General features: G+C 50.0%; 2 protein-coding genes across 11 annotated transcripts in view; one reads left to right on the forward strand and one right to left on the reverse strand.

Moving 5' to 3' along the window:
• The window catches only part of MTUS1 (microtubule associated scaffold protein 1), a 150,806-nt gene extending 146,363 nt beyond the window's left edge, over nt 1-4,443 (forward strand). For all 10 annotated transcript variants that reach the window (XM_023517781.1, XM_023517780.1, XM_023517777.1 and 7 more), the window contains 2 exons: nt 1,314-1,411; nt 2,260-4,443. In XM_023517781.1, coding sequence (XP_023373549.1) covers nt 1,314-1,411; nt 2,260-2,473 — 312 coding nt within the window. In that variant the 3' untranslated portion in view covers nt 2,474-4,443. The remainder of the gene's footprint in view (nt 1-1,313; nt 1,412-2,259) is intronic.
• A 681-nt stretch (nt 4,444-5,124) lies between these two features.
• The window catches only part of PDGFRL (platelet derived growth factor receptor like), a 75,852-nt gene continuing 64,498 nt past the window's right edge, over nt 5,125-16,478 (reverse strand). Inside the window, exons 4-6 of the mRNA XM_023517793.1 lie at nt 14,133-14,426; nt 7,343-7,482; nt 5,125-5,899 (exon numbers count right to left, since the gene is read on the reverse strand). Of these exons, the coding sequence (XP_023373561.1) occupies nt 5,711-5,899; nt 7,343-7,482; nt 14,133-14,426 (623 nt within the window). The 3' untranslated portion in view covers nt 5,125-5,710. The remainder of the gene's footprint in view (nt 5,900-7,342; nt 7,483-14,132; nt 14,427-16,478) is intronic.

Genomic DNA, 16,478 nt, shown 5'->3' on the forward strand with positions numbered 1-16,478 from the left:
CACACTGTGACTTTACTTGTAAAGTCCCAGCCTTTGAAGAAATTAAAAAACTGCCTCGTGCTAAGTGTCTTAAGGCAGAAAGCTTTGCTGTGAAAGTAGCTCTGCCAATAATCATTAATAGCCCTGTGACAGCCTCAGGCCTAGTTTCCCACTCTATGAAGGATTGGACGAGATAATATTTAAAGGCCCATCACTGCTCAGTCTCCAGTTCCAGATTTTTCCACCCAGAATTTTACCTAGAATTCCTTTATGATTACTGAACTTCTCTGAAGGGCACACAGAAATTCCAGATTCGTTTTCTAGAAAGTTATTTCTCTGCTACAAGGATAGGGACTTAGAATTAATTTGGATAGAGATGGAGATATCACCTCCTAAGCAGGTAATAAAATCTTACCTTTAGAAAGTGAGCTGGGATGTAATCGGCTCTTCATCATGTTAAGTGATTAAATGTCTTCAGGGATCTTATCCTTTAATCTCTTCCACCAATTAATTTGTTTTCCTTGAAAGTTTAGCTGGGGCAGGCCCACAGGAAAACTGAACAAACACATCCTCAGTTGAGCTCAGCAGGGTGGCCTTCTGCAGGTCACTTCTTTTCACTGAATGCCCCACAGAGCTTTGCTGGGTCACTGCACTGCCTGGCTACTCAGAGAGGTCAGTGCCCAAGAGTGACCGTGGAACTGTGTTTAAAGCCACATTAACCATTGCTGAGAACTCAGCACTGCTAAAGGACTCAGAACAGTTAGAGAACTTGGAACTGTTAGCCTAGGAGTTTTTATCAAATGCAGAAAATACTGTTTTGCACAATTTATCATAAGATACTATAGTAGCTTTTGATAAACACAGCTATGAGCTATGATATTATTTGACCTTGAAACAGACACAGCAGCCAGGGGTGCCCGGAACAGGCCACCAGTTCTCAGAGTAATATTCTAAAACAGTCTGATCTGGAACAAATCAGTTTCCTCCTGGGTAATGTCCCTTTTTAAGCGGCCTGGCAAACATTTTTAAAAATAGTTTCTAGATGCTCTATTTTGCTGCTTAAGGTTTTTTTTTTTTTTCTTCAAGGCATCTGATTGTATTTCAACATGGTATTAAATTTTCCTTAATTAAGTCTTTCCACAGTGTGCTTGTGGAAATGACAGATTAGACCAGCGGTTCTCAACCTGGGGGTCGCAACCCACAGGAACTGTATTAAAGGGTCGTGGCATTAGGACGGTTGAGAACCACTGGATTAGACTGAGTTCTGGGTGGGGGGAATAGGGGAGTTACTTATTTTTTGTTATGTAAATGTGGGAATTCTTGCTTATACCAAGGTGGACAACAACACAGCACTGGTTGACAAATTGAAGAGATTCCAGCAGGAGAATGAGGAGTTAAAAGCCCGGATGGACAAGCACATGGCAATTTCAAGGTAAAAGAAAATGGTCCTGTTTCTCCGGAACGCTTCCCTTCCTTGAACATTGGGCTGTACTTTCTTTCTTTTTTTTTTTTTTTTGAGATAGAGTCTCACTATGTCACCCTCAGTAGCATGCCATGGCATCACAGCTCACAGCAACCCCAAACTCCTGGGCTCAAGCTATTCTCTTGCCTCAGCCTCCCAAGTAGCTGGGACACAGACACCTGCCACAACACCCAGCTGTTTTTAAATTGCATTTGTCATTGTTGTTTAGCAAGCCCGGGCTGAATTTGAACCTGCCAACCTCGGTGTATGTGGCCGGCACCCTACCCACTGAGCTACGGCCGCAGACCTGAGGGCCGCACTTTCTTAGCACCCTCCACCCATGTCCCTCCTGGAAATGCCACTGAAGCCAGAGGCTTAAGGGGTCCAAATTTCTCTCTGGAAGAGATGATTGTGGCCCCGATGGGACACTGAGACCCCCATGAGCCAGCCTCTTGCAGACCCTCTGACCTACAAGGCCCCGAGAACACTTGCAGAGAAACAGCAGCACAAAAGGAGACAGGAAACCTCCCCAGACGTCAGACAGTCACAGAATGGGTAGAAGGCTTGTAAAAGTTCACTCACTTTCCTGCTAGGAAATTGCCCCAAAGAGGTGCCGTTTCTTTTTCTTTTTTCTTCCTCAAGTTCACACTTCTAGGTTTCTTAGCCAGCCAAGTGTCTTTGACCTGGTCCAGGATTCCATTTTATCCCAAAAGGGTAACGTGGGCCTTTCAATCTAAAACGGTAAGAAAATAATTTTTTTTCTTCGAGTCCTTTTTAACTTAGACTGACATGGTTTCTGGCTCTTCTCTGTCTTTAAGGCAACTCTCCACCGAGCAGGCGGTTCTGCAGGAGTCGCTGGAGAAAGAATCAAAAGTCAACAAGCGCCTCTCCATGGAGAACGAGGAGCTTTTGTGGAAGCTGCACAACGGTGACCTGTGTAGCCCCAAGCGGTCCCCCACGTCCTCCGCCATCCCGTTCCAGTCCCCAAGGAGTTCCGGCTCCTTCTCCAGCCCCAGCATTTCACCCAGATGACACATCTTGAACACTAAGAGACTGTCCGGAAGCATTTGGAGACAGGTCTGTAGGACTGATCCTCACGGTGACACGGGAGCACCGCCTTAGCGTACATGGATTCACTGCAGGATAACTGGAAAGTCACCCCCGGAAGCGGCTACTTCTGAGACTGGAACTCCGGAGGAAGACTTTTGACCCAGTCCCAAAGACACCTCCAAAAAAGATTTCAGAACCGACCCGGACATCGTTGCACAGAGCACTTAAAGAACGAGAGAATCTTGTTTATTGCCTTTTTCACCTAAGCATAGGGGGAAAAGCTCTCAGGGGCCTATTCAGATAAAGATGTATAACCTTTCTACTGTTCTTCACCCTAGACACCTTCTTGTGAGTTTTATTGGGGTGTGAATGAGGTGGCCGTACCAGGTGTCTGATGCAGCCGCCTTCGCTGCGTATGGAGTCAAAAGCCGGAGAATCAGACAGACATTTCAGCAAAGCCATAGCATAGAAAGCAATAGCTGCTTACGTTATGATCCCCACCATCTCTGCTCAGCCCTGTGACATGCTGGGAAGAGGCTATCGTGACAGGAGACGCTTTGACTGTGTCACTGTCCCCATTCTGTTAACTTTCTGGGAGTTTTTCAATAGTCAGCCATGTCCACTGAAACCAGATTTTTCTGTCGATTTTTTACTCAGCCCTGTGAGCCCAACGCTATACCACGATCCATTTTCTCAGGCTTATGAGTAAATGTAGAACCCTAATTTTTCTTAAAAATGTATATAAAGAAAAGAGCAGAACCCAGGGATGGTTCTGCCTTATTTTTACCTTGATCGAAGCTGTTCCTGCAGATTTAATCTGTTGTCCTCTCTCCCATTAGCCTCCTTCTCCCCTCTGCTCTCTCCCTCCTCCAGAGCCACAGAGGCAAACCACCTCCCTGCTTCTCTCTGGGACGCAAGGATCAAGGGACGTCCTTTTCCAGAGCCAGCTCATCTTCAAGGTGCTGAAGCCACTTTCCAAATACACTATGGCCTGGGTCTGATACTATAAATTTGAAAAAAAATCTTAAAGTCGAGAACAAGAGAAAGTCACTGGCCAGTAGAATTAAAATAGGATTCAGTGTTTATGGATGACTAGAAGCACCTTGACCTTGACTACACCAGTGATGCAGGATTTAAGAGAAGAAAACAGGGTAGGAAGACCACGCTGATTTTTCAGGTACCCTTTGAAAAATCCTTTTGTGTTTGGAATGGCCAGCCAGCAAATGGAAAGTGTGGCTCTCGTGTGACTCTGCTCCAAGAAATGTTTCCATTTCTTTCCACACCGTCACTTATCACCTCCCCCAATTCTGAGACTTTGGTAAAGGCAGAAGGAAGGAAGTACTGTGGCTTCCTCTCCTCTCCCTGCATGTGTCAACATGGCAGTGTCAGTATTTACTAAGCTGCAGTCAGTGGCTGGACAAATAGCCCCTATGGTAAGAAGAGCTTCAGGAATAGAGGTGAATATTTGAGTCATTTCCATGTACACTGCATAGCAAAGTGATAGTCACCGTGCATGTTTTCTTTAATTCGTGATTGTGTCTGAAGTCTGACTTCCAGTAGCTTATGATGTATGTCACTTTCCCTGTTTGCTTTCAGTAAGTAGAAACAGAGGTTCACTGCCACTTCCTGGAGTGTCTCTGCTCGTGCTTCCAACTAGCCAAAGTTGGGTTGGTTTGCCATTCATCCCCCACACGTGGTAAATCTCATACGGTTCCCTGCTGTCCTCCACACTGTGTGTCCGGGAAATAAATCTTACAGCAATTAATAGCAAATGTTCTTCAGAGAACAAAACAGAGAACCTTTTTTTAAAAAACCAAATATTTCATGTAGGATGCAAAATGTCAGCACGTCATAAAAATATGGATGTGTAAACAACTGTAGTTGTCAGTTTTTAGCGATGGAAAGTGTACTTTACTTTGATCAAATAAATAATGCTGGAATATTCAATATAAGAATTGTGACCTTTGCCTTTGCAAAGCTTGTCCTCAGACCGTAGTCATTTAGACTGTGTCTCCTTTGACGCGACTTACCTGGAATTTCCAGGGCAAGCGCAGAATCGGTCATGGGCAGAGCTTCGGCTCACAGCTAGAGTTAGAGCTAGGCTTTTCTTTTCCAAGTTCAAAGCTACGTGTGTTTGAGAAAAAAAAATTTTCGGCTGGTTTTAACAATCTGAGTTATATAACATAAGAATTAGAATAGCTCTGATGTAAATATTTATGAAGATGAGGAAAACGTCTAAACAAACTTAAATGTTAATCTGTGCATCTATTTTATATTGACAGTTATATATATTTTTTTGAGACAGAGTCTTACTGTGTCACCCTCGGTAGAGTACCTTGGCGTCACAGCTTACAGCCATCTCAAACTCTTGGGCTCAAGTGATTCTCTTGCCTCAGCCTCCCAAGTAGCTGGGACTACAGGTACCTGCCACAACACCTGGATATTTTTTTGTTGTCATCATTATTGTTTAGCATGCCTGGGCCAGGTTCAAACACACCAGCCTTGATGTATGTGGCCGGTGCCCTAACCACTGAGCTACGGGCGCTGAGACTGACAGTTACTTTTTTTTTTTTTGCAGTTTTTGGCCAGGGCTGAGTTTTGAACCCACCACCTCCAGCATATGGGACCAGTGACAGTTACACTTTTAAAAACATGTTTTCACCCTTACTGAATAGACTCATCCAGAATTAAAAATCAAGTATATAGAATGTTTTTCAATTATCATAAATTAACTCACATTTGCTTTCAAGTTGGTGCTTGTGGCTCAGTAGTTGAACTATAGATTAGTACATCTTAAAATTTTAGTGTGTTGTAGTCAACACTAGGTATTGACCCAAATATTGCTGCCCGCTATGTCCCTCTGGCTGTACTTTAAAAAAACAAGCACTTACCCCATTTTTTTATTTACAAAAAATTGCTCCTTTAATAGACATGATTATATAAAGTTGTTTACATATTTACTTATAAAAACTAGAAACACAGATGTAGGCAAGCAACCCAAAATACGTGTTTTGTGTTAAAAAAGTTAACACTTGTATTAACGGACCCAATGACTTCCTTTGAGTTTGGACGTCTGGGTCTGACTCATGAGGGCAGGGGTTAGGGTCAGGTACTAGACGTCAGCCCTTCAGCTAAGCACTAATAAAATGAATCCCAAAGCCCATCATTTAATTCTACAAATAGGGCTTCCATAAGTTCATCATACTTCCCTTTTCCACGTCAGGAAAACTCAACGGTGGTAGCTACTGTCGTCTGTCCTTGAGGATTCTGTGCGGTACAAATATAATACCCTGCGTCAATGGTCTCAAAGTCCTCCACCGTGATGACGCTCTGGGAGATTCTTGTGGTGTGACCGCGTCCTCTGTGGATCAGCCTCCAAGAGTCTTGAATTGTCACGGGCCTGTCGTCCTGTGTAACGACACCCACACAGACTGAAGCACGAGAGGCAAGTCACTATCAACAGCTCCCATTCACCCCACACTGTTGAGTGTCCCTTTCAAAGTGGAAAACACAGGCTCACAAGAGATGATTTGGCATGGGTGCTCATAAGCTCTGGGTACTTCTACACTGTGCAATCATTTTAGGCTGTATTCTTTTCCCACTGAATTTGGAAAAACTCTGGAATTTCATTATGCTGTTTGGCACACTCTCTTTGGAGCCTTTTTTCAGTAAGTTTCTACTATAAAATTTATCCTTTTGGAACTCCAAGGACTGGAACTGGTATTAAGCCTTAAGAGCGTGGCCAAAATTTTTCCACTGCCTACTGTCTCCCCTAAGCTCAGTGACTCCTATTTACAGGATAGCAAGTCAAAAGCCTGATGGAACAGTCACTGTGTAAGTGACAAATTTGAGAGGGGGAGAGCTCTGATTAGGCACATGTGTCACTGGACTCCAGTGGGAGAAAAGTTATACCAGGAGTGGGTAAGACACTGCAGGGGGGCACACGAACCCCCGTATCTGGAAAATGAGATGGCCACTAGTGCCATGTCTCAGCCACCTCTGGTGATAAGAGCATAGTACTGTCTCAATCAGTTGAACTGATTAATGTTTATAAGTGAATAAATACCTTTTGTGTTTAGAAAATCCCAGTTAGCAATGTAGAAAAAACCCTCCATTGAAAATCATTCCGGTCCTCTCTGTGTAACATTTTTTAAAAACAAGTACCTAGCACAAGGATGCTGGTAAACGCCATTCCCCAAGGATAGTTATTTTCTACCAATCATAACCCATAGGCCAGAAGCATATCAGCTACTGAGCTTGGCTGGGGAGGCCAGGTTTCTTCTGGCAACAAAGGGCTCATTCCAAGTTGGTGTCAGAGCTGTTTATTTTAGTAAGCAGGCTGTGCACAAGAGCTAAATATGTTTTAGCTGCTTTTAGGGGACGTCTATTTTAAAATGATCTCTGGCCTCACAGCACCTTTTCGATACAGGCTGTGTGTCTGTGCCCACTTGGTAGATGTCTGCTCAGAGGCCCTGGCCACAGAGCACAGGGCATAGCCTATAAGGCCTGAAGAAGAACCCAAAAGGTTAGATTAGTCTGCAAGAGACCCAGAAGCTGGGATTGAAGACTGTCCATTTCATATCCCTCATAACTAAGGGGTTTAAAGAAAAACTACACATGGAGAGGGTACATGGAGCAAATTGCCTAATGGAATCCAATTGGTTTTTATTCCCTGTCCTTAAAAATAAAGTCTATTTGCAAATAGCCTGAGACACCGCAGAAGAAAACAGGCAAGCCGTGGCCCCTCCCATAGTCCCACAGGTTTCTAGGGCTACCTGATTCATGGCCTGTGTCCCTGGGTGGGGACAAAACTATTAAAATGTCCAGCTGACACTCAGGAGCAGCGCTTACCTTCTGCCCTGGAAAGATCCACCTGAACTCCACCTCGACGTCGGGCTCCCCCAGGACGGTGCAGGCCACGCTGATGTCATCCCCGCCCTTCACCTTGTTTGAGGAGGCCACGATGGTGGTTGAAGGAGGACCGCTGGGAACTAGAAGGCAGCAGGAGACAGGCACAGTGAGGGAGACTGAGCGTGACGCTGGAAAGGAACCCACAGCCGTGTCTGTTCTTGGGAGAGACGAGACGTTTCTTCCTCGCTTACAGCTTCCCCGCCAGCACCAGCCCCCCACTTTTGGCTTCCTTTGAAGCCACCCTTAGCTCTCAACCCTGCTGGTCTAGAACTCCCAGGGACATCCACCAAGCTTGTGATGGGGAGAGGCTCAGAGGTCTGTCCGGGGTTACAGGGAACAAAGAAGTGAGAGGAGTGAAGCCACTTAGGGAAGGGGCGGGTAGGACATAGTGACAACAGCCTGGGTGGTGGTGTCCAGAGGGGCAGCAGGGAGCCGGCAGGTATGTGGCTGTACATCCTTAGAAAAGTCTAAACATACAAACAAGCAGGGCCCAAGTGCCACTGGGTTGGCAGTGCCTTCACCGCGTTTCAGCAAGAGTTTCTCCATTCTGGCCAGTTCACTCAACTGAGCAAGGCTACGTGTCAAGGGCTAGATGACCTGGTCTCTGAACCCTTGCAAGTGGTTTTCTAGAAGGGTAAACACCAAGCAAGTAATGATGTACTTAACACTTGTGTGAAGAGCTATGATGCAGAAGCCCAGAGTGTACTAACAGTTCGGAGTAGTCTGAGAGCAGGGGAAGGTTTCGGGAAGCAGCATTTGAATGAAAATCTCAGGGGAGAGCTTCAGAGACATGGATGGAAGCATTGAGTGTGCAGCCCCTCTGTGAGGGGTGGCTCAGTGCAGACAGGCTGCGCTGGGGGCAGGGAGGAGTGCCCTAGGCTGGGCGGGGTGGGGGGAGGAAGGAGTGTCCCCCAGACTAGGAAAGGGGGACAGGAGGAGTATTCCCCAGACTGGACAGAGAGGTGTGCCCCAGGCTGGGTGGGGTGGGGGGAGGAAGGAGTGTCCCCCAGACTAGGAAAAGGGGACAGGAAGAGTATTCCCCAGACTGGACAGAGAGGAGTGCCCCAGGCTGGGTGGGGTGGGGGGAGGAAGGAGTGTCTCCCAGACTAGGAAAGGAGGACAGGAGGAGTATTCCCCAGACTGGACAGAGAGGAGTGCCCCAGGCTGGGCGGGGTGGGGGGAGGAAGGAGTGTCCCCCAAACTAGGAAAGGGGGACAGGCCCCAGACTGGACAGAGAGGAGTACCCCAGGCTGGGCGGGGGGAGGAAGGAGTGTCCCCCAGACTAGGAAAGGGGGACAGGGAGGAGTGTCCCCAGGCTGGAGAGGGTAGGGGGAAGGAGAAGTGTCCCCAGGCTGGGCAGAGGAGGACAGGGAGGAGTGTCCCCAGGCCGGACAGAGAGCATTGCCCCAGGCTGGAGAGGGTAGGGGGAGGGAGAAGTGTCCCCAGGCTGGGCGGGGTGGGGGGGGAGGGAGAAGTGTCCCCAGACTAGGAAAGGGGGACAGGGAGGAGTATCCCCAGGGTGGAGAGGGTAGGGGGAAGGAGGAGTGTCCCCAGGCTGGGCAGAGGAGGACAGGGAGGAGTGTCCCCAGGCTGGACAGAAAGCATTGCCCCAGGCTGAAGAGGGTAGGGGGAGGGAGACGTGTCCCCAGGCTGGGCAGGGTGGGGGGAGGAAGGAGTGTCCCCAGACTAGGAAAGGGGGACAGGAGGAGTATTCCCCAGACTGGACAGAGAGGAGTGCCCCAGGCTGGGTGAGGTGGGGGGAGGAAGGAGTGTCCCCCAGATTAGGAAAGGGGGACAGGGAGGAGTGTCCCCAGGCTGGACAGAGAGCATTGCCCCAGGCTGGAGAGGGTAGGGGGAGGGAGACGTGTCCCCAGGCTGGGCGGGGTGGGGGGAGGAAGGAGTGTCCCCAGACTAGGAAAAGGGGACAGGAGGAGTATTCCCCAGACTGGACAGAGAGGAGTGCCCAAGACTGGGTGGGGTGGGGGGAGAAATGAGTGTCCCTCAGACTAAGAAAGGGGGACAGGGAAGAGTGTCCCTAGGCAGGGCAGAGGAAGACAGGGAGGAGTGTCCCCAGGCTGGACAGAGAGCAGTGCCCCAGGCTGGAGAGGGTAGGGGGAAGGAGAAGTGTCCCCAGGCTGGGCAAAGGACAAGGAAGAGTGTCCCCATGCCAGGCAGAGGGGGACAGGGCAGAGTGTCCCCCACACTGGGAAGGAAGGCAGAGGCCGGTCAGATAGACCTGAGGATTTACACCAGTAGTATGGTACCTGCTGGTGCCATAGCAATCAGTCATCTAGAGTGTGGGAAATGGAGTGGAGAAAGACAGAGTGAACATAAGAGACATCAGTGGGAAACGTTATTCATATTAGTCCTGGGAAGAGATGACAGTACAAACCCTTTTTTGCAGTGAGTAGGAGAGAAACTAGAGTTGAAATTGATTTAATGGAAAAAGTAGAAAGGACTCAGAGAGGGAAGGTTGGGCTTGACTTGCAGCCACCAGCCTATCCCCTGGGTGACTGAGGTGCCATCACCAGGACAGAGAAGGCAGAAGAACCAGGTCAGGGATGACTGTGGGTTTGGGCGGGGCACAAAGGGTCTGAAGGGCCCTGAGGCCTCCAGGCACAGGCACTAGGTGGACAGTTGGTGATGTGAACCTGCCACTCCCGGGTCTGAGCCACAGATACTCATTTAGAGTTCAGAGCGTGCGTGTAAGACGTGGAGCCATGGAGATGGCAGAGGCTGCCCAGGAAGGGAACAGGAGAGAGAGGGGAGCGGACCTCGTGGAGCCCCAGTGCTGAAAAGCTGACAGGGCAACCTGCTGGCGAAGCAGAATAAGCAGCCAAGAGGCAGAGAAACAACCAGGGAGGAGGCTGTTCCTGCAGGAGGGGAAAAGGACAGGAACGGCCTGCTGGATTTAACGGCACACGAGTCCCCGGGAACCTTGGCCACAGCTGTTTTGGCACCAGGCAGGGAGAAAGCCAGATGGCAGTGGGCTAAGGAGTGTGGGGGTGAGGGGAGGAAAGAAAGTGGGGCAGGGGACCCCAAGCTCAGGCAGGGACTTGGCTGTCCTGGGAAAGGGCATTGGCCTCGGGGAGACTGAGGGGTCAAAGCAGGGCTGCAGGAGTTATTTGGTGACAGAGCACTGGGGCCACCGCCAGCAGCTGACAATACCAGGCACCAAGGAGCCTGAATTCCAACTCCAGGGAGCCACCAGCTCTTGGGGCCACTCATGCCTCCACAGGCCTGCCTGGCTAACGCCAGTGCAGGAGGATGGCCTCTCCCAAAGACCACCTGCCATGGTCAGGCCGCAGAGAGAGACAGAAGTAACCCCTGAGGGATGGCAGTGCCTGAAATGCAAGTCTTTCCCCTCCTCCCTCACAGGGTCTGGCAAGGGGGTGCCAGCACTCCAGAAAGAAGGGCAATTGGACCACGAGAACCTCTGGTCAGGGCAAGCAGGTGACCTGAAGCTCTGTGGTTGATGGCCCTGTGCCATCAGCCCAGGCGGGGGCTCCTAGGAGGCAAGGGGTCCGGGTTGTGCTCTGTAAGTTTCTGGTTACCACATAGTCCAGAGACAGAGGATCGGAGGGACATAGAGACTTCAAGGCTCCAGCCTTTTTGGTCTGTGGCTCAGACCAAAAAAACACATACAGACTGGGCATGGTGGCTCACACCTGTAATCCCAGCACTTTGGGAGGCAGAGCACAGAAGTTCAAGACCAGTCTGGATAACATAGCAAGACCCCATCTCTACAAAAATTTTTTTCAATTAGGTGTGGTGGCATGTGGCTATCGTCCCACATACTTGGGAGGTTGAGGTGGGAGGACTGCTTGAGCCCAAGAGTTTGAAGCTATGATCGCACCACTGTACTCCAGCCCAGGTGACAGAGTGAGACCCTGTCTCAAAAAGAGGGGGGCAAAGCGGACACAGAGCAGGATGAGGATACATCTGCATTGGGACCAATGACATTGAGGAGGCTGCTTAGGAGTGAACCTCCTATTACTCATGGCAAAGTGCTGAAGCCACCGTCTGCCCCATCAGGTTCACAGGCAAGAAGCCAGCTTAGTGTTTACTACCAAGGTTCCCAGCTCTTGGGCTCCGGCCTCTCTCTCAGCACTGAAGCACCTGAGCAGAGCAGGGAGGGGACTGTCTCCTGCTCTGAGTTTCTGGACTCAGCTGTAGAACCTGAGCATGGTAGGGAGAGAGGGGACAGCTTTGGGATGAATTTAAAATGAATAGTCGGCTCAGCGCCTGTGGCTCAAGCGGCTAAGGCACCAGCCACATACACCTAAGGTGGCGGGTTCAAATCCCCAGCCCGGGCCCGCCAAACAACAATGATGGCTGCAACCAAAATGATGGCTGGTCCCAGCTACTTGGGAGGCTGAGGCAGGAGACTCGATTGAGCCCAGGAGTTGGAGGTTGCTGTGAGCTGTGATGCCACAGCACTCTACCCAGGGGGACAGCTTGAGGCTCCGTCTCAAAAAAATAAAAAATAAATAAATAAAATAAAATGAATAGTCTAGAAACCAGAAATGGGGCTGTCTTACCCAACAAGCCTGTCAGAGCAAAACCTGGAAGCTATGAAGAACAGAAGCAGCTGGCTAGGAAAGCAACTGAAACTCCTCACTAAAAGGGTTACATTTTGAAAAGATAGTTCCAATTTAAATGGAGAGTGTGATCATGGTTGACCTTGGTTAAGAGGAGGGGCATGAGGCCAGCTGGAAGAGAATGAGGCAGGCAGGATTGGAGGACGGGAAGCTTGCAGGGCACCTTGGGGGAAGCAGGGTAGATATGGGACAAAAGGCAGGGGACACGGGAGAAGGACAGTCCAGAAACTGGGAAACTGTCAGGGAAAGCAGAGTAGAAATGGGAAAAAAGGCAAGGGGCACTAGGTGGGGCAGACCAGAGACCAGGCAATCATAGCAACACCCTCAAGCACCTGTGGGATTGTCTCAGCAGCCCTCAGCTCTCTGGGTCCAGGCGAGAAGGGAGGGTCTCCAGAGCACACAGGAATTCAACCAACTTGAGCAATCAACCCGTTCTGCAGCCTTTGTTCCCAAGGCCTGCGGCTGCGCCCCTGGCTGAAACCAGCCCCACAGACCCCAGCAGCCCGTAGGTGAAGGCAGGCGAACTTTGTTCCCGACCACGCTAAAGTCCCCACCCAGGAGGACAGGTGGCTTCATTGTCCTGCAACACGTGGGGGACAACTAACCCCAGAAAACTCCATCCCTACATGTGGGAACATGTCTTTTTCTTTCTCAACTACCCTGTAAAACTCCAGCCCACTTTCCCCCCGGGAGACACTGCTTTGGAGGTTATTCTCAGCGCTGGCTTGCTGCGAATGATTAACAACTCTCACTGGGGGCAGCACCCAGAGCTGAGTGGGTAGAGCACCAGCCATATACACTGAGGCTGGCGGGTTTGAACCCAGCCCAGACCAGCTCAAACAACAGTGATAACTGCAACAAAAAAAAAATAGCCAGGCATTGTGGTGGCCCCCTGTAGTCCCAGCTACTTGGGAGACTGAAGCAAGAGAATCACTTAAGCCCAAGAGTTTGAGGTTGCTGTGAGCTATGAAGCCATGGCACTCTACCCAGGACGACGGCTTGAGACTCTGTCTTAAAAAAAAAAAAAAAAAAACTGGGGCAATGCCTGTGGCTCAGTCAGTAGGGCACCTGCCCCATATACGGAGGGTGATAGGTTCAAACCCAGCCATGGCCAAACTGCAACAACAACAACGACAAAAAAAATATATATGTGTGTGTATATATATAGCCAGGTGTTGTGGCTGGCACCTATAGTCCCAGGAACTTGGGAGGCTGAGGCAAGAGAAACGCCTAAGCCCAGGAGTTGTAGGTTGCTGTGAGCTGTGATGCCACAGCACTCTACCAAGGTGATAAAGTGAGACTCTGTCTCTACAAAAAAAAAAAAAAAAAAACCCAAAAACTCGTTGATCAAGACCCACATTTTCCTGGAGAGTCACTGGCCACTACAAACCCTGGTCTTTGGGCAGCATAGGCCCAGGGAGACAGGGCAGTGGAATGGGATGGGCAGGTTCATTTAACATAATTTGTTCCTGGACAGGCAGGAGGGAAGTGCAGAGGAGCGAAGTCTGCAGGCATCAGTGGAAAGCTGATGTGATGAGCCCCAGGATGTAAGCCCGGCAGGTGGAGGGCCTGGGGACAGGAGAGAGGAGCAAACTCAGCAGCGTAGAACAGTGCGAGCCTGTGGCCGGAGCTGGGACTACCTGGGCTGACAGGGTGGTTAGAGGATGGATGGAGTATGGAGGGGGGCAAATGGCAATGCGTTGAAATGTTTAAGAACAGACAAGAGTGACAGAAAGAGAGCTGAGACCGAGGCTCCCAGCCAAAGGGGAGACACCGAGAGTCAGAAGTGGGAATGGGCACAGGAAGGACGCAGTCTCACGGGGGCAGCGGACAGTGCACTTGGGAGTTATCAGATTCGGGTTAAAACAAAGAGGCTGGGAGGATACCCCAAAGGAGGGTAAAGATGGAGGGGACCTGATGATCAAACACACAGAGAGCACCGTGGGGACGATGGACGGATCTGGCCGGAAGGGAAGACGGGTGTGGGGCCACAGTCACAGGCAAGCAGGTAGGACATTCCAGAAACAGCAGTACAGGAGGGCAGCCTAGAAGAGCAGAGTCCCGTGTACCCGAGTAGGGAGGGAACAGCCCGCAGACAATGGCCAAGGAGGGGACCGCGCCAGGCTCACCTTCCACGTAGAGCAGCTGGTATTTGACGGAGACCTGCGACCTGCCTCCAGCCTCGGCCCTGCAGTAGACGACGCCCTGCTGTGTGGCCCGTGGCCGCAGGTACACGAAGCCACGCTTCACGTCGTAGGCCACGTCTGTCCCATTGGCCGGGATCTCCTTGGCCGGGAACTCCCTGTGCAGGGTGACTTTGGCGGACAGCACCGTTACCCGGCAGGGAACCACCGCCTGTCTGTCTGGGTTCAAGTAGACAACATCGAAGTAGCTGGGAGACGGCACGAACAGCTCGCCTTTCTCTGTAGAGGGGAAGACAGGGGCTGACGCAGGGAAGTGGCCCAGGGCGCAGCGGCTTGGGGTTTGGGAACCTGCTCAGAATACTGAGTCCTTGGGAATAGGAAAGGCTGATATTTGTATTATTATTATTTTGAGACAGAGTTTCACTATGTCACCCTCAGTCGAGTGCCAAGGTGTCATAGCTCACAGCAACCTCAAACTCTTGGGCTCAAGTGATTCTCTTGCCTCAGCCTCCCAAGTAGCTGGGACTACAGGTGCCCACCACAACACCTGGCTATTTTTTGGTTGTAGTTGTCGTTGTTTGGCAGGCCCGGGCTGGATTCGAGCCTGCCAGCACTGGTGTATGGGGCTAACGCCTTAGCCACTTGAGCTAGAGGTGCCAAGCCAAGAGGCTGACTTTTAAAAATGCTTTTCATGGCTCAGCGCCTATAGCTCAGTGGTTAAGCTGCTGGCCACATATACTGGGCTGCCAGGTTCAATCCCAACCCAGGCCTGCTAAACAATGACAACTACAACAAAATAAATAGCTAGGCCTTGTGGCAGGCAGACCCATTCCTTGGGAGGCTGAGGCCGGAGAATGGCTTAAGCCATCCTCAAGAGTTTGAGGTTGCCAGGGCTACATTGTGAGACTGTCTCAAAAAACAAAAACAAAAAGAAAACCACATTTTTTATTTTTTGGAAGACTAACATTTTACTTCCCATCTCCTTAGTTCAAGGCCAAATTGGGCCCATAGGTCACCAGCCTGAGGAAGCAGGGACAGAGGCTGAAGGGCAGTTTCAAAACCTTCAGGCCATCTGCTGCTGCTTTACAGAGAAAGCAGCCCCTGCAGCGCTGGCCAGCGGGGACACAGGCCCAACACGTGCAGTGTCCAGCCTGTCGCCACCCAGAGAACCTGGCCTGCCAAGCTTAGCGCAAGGAAATGGGACAGAGGAGCAATCTGCAGGTCTCCAGACTGGTTGGCTTGGCCACCACCTGCTGGGAACCGTCAGCCAGTCTCTCATATGGGCGGTTCCCTTTGAAATCACTCTGCCTGGTTCTGGAAGCTTTAGATAATGGGGCTTCTTTACTGATATCTTACAGCATTGGGAGAATTGAGGACTGGCTCATCCATACCGTCCTTCGGACAAAGGACTCTGGGCTGGGCTTTGGGGGGTTTGTTTGTTTCTTTGGCTTGGCACATTAAATCCTTTGTTTTTCTGGATCATTCTGGGCGGGACTATTACAGTAATTGCTAAGAGGAATCTTTGGCGCTAATCACACCTCCACACTTGTTAATTTGTTCTCTGTGATTTCCCTGCAATGTTCCTGAAACAAATTATTACTTTTGGCTTTCTCCTCCACTGGCCTTTTTTTGTCGGGTGAATGGTGTTTTAGGTTGGGGTCCGAATTCCTGGACACCTCTCAAATGTCTTCATGGGCCAAGAGTTCTTGGGCTATGATTACCCAGTTCATTAATGAGAAGATTCTTTCTCCCTCTCCCAGCTCTAAGATTAGGAAACCCTAGGTCCAGTATCTATCTTTTGCAAGGCTTTATACCAGGCCAGGCAATTTGTGCTACTTTACAATAAATTGACTTTCAGGCTTTTTTTTTTTTTTTTGCAGTTTTTGGCCAGGGCTGGGTTTGAACCCATCACCTCTGGTATATGGGGCTGACACCTTACTCCTTTGAGCCACAGGCCTCACCCTTGGAGCACCTTTGTTAATGGTAGGCCTAATGTTGAGGTGTTCATACAGATTCAGTCTATATGGCCTCGGATGTGCTACTTAATCCCCTGTGCTTCCATATCCCCTTTTGTAAAGAGAAAAATCTGGAGGAGATAATATTAAAGATGTCGGGTGGTGCCTGTGGCTCAAAGGAGTAGGGCGCTGACCCCATATGCTGGAGGGGGCAGGTTCAAACCCAGCCCTGGCCAAAAACTCCAAGAAAAAAAAATGTCTTTATAGCAATAACACTTCAAGATTTTATGTTCAGGCTCGGCGCCTATAGCTCAACCGGCTAAGGCGCCAGCCACGTACACCTAAGGTGGCGGGTTCGAATCCCCAGCCCGGACCC

The sequence above is a fragment of the Otolemur garnettii genome, unplaced genomic scaffold, assembly GCF_000181295.1.
Source record: "Otolemur garnettii isolate 467f Iridium unplaced genomic scaffold, OtoGar3 scaffold00121, whole genome shotgun sequence".
Taxonomy (NCBI): domain Eukaryota; kingdom Metazoa; phylum Chordata; class Mammalia; order Primates; family Galagidae; genus Otolemur; species Otolemur garnettii.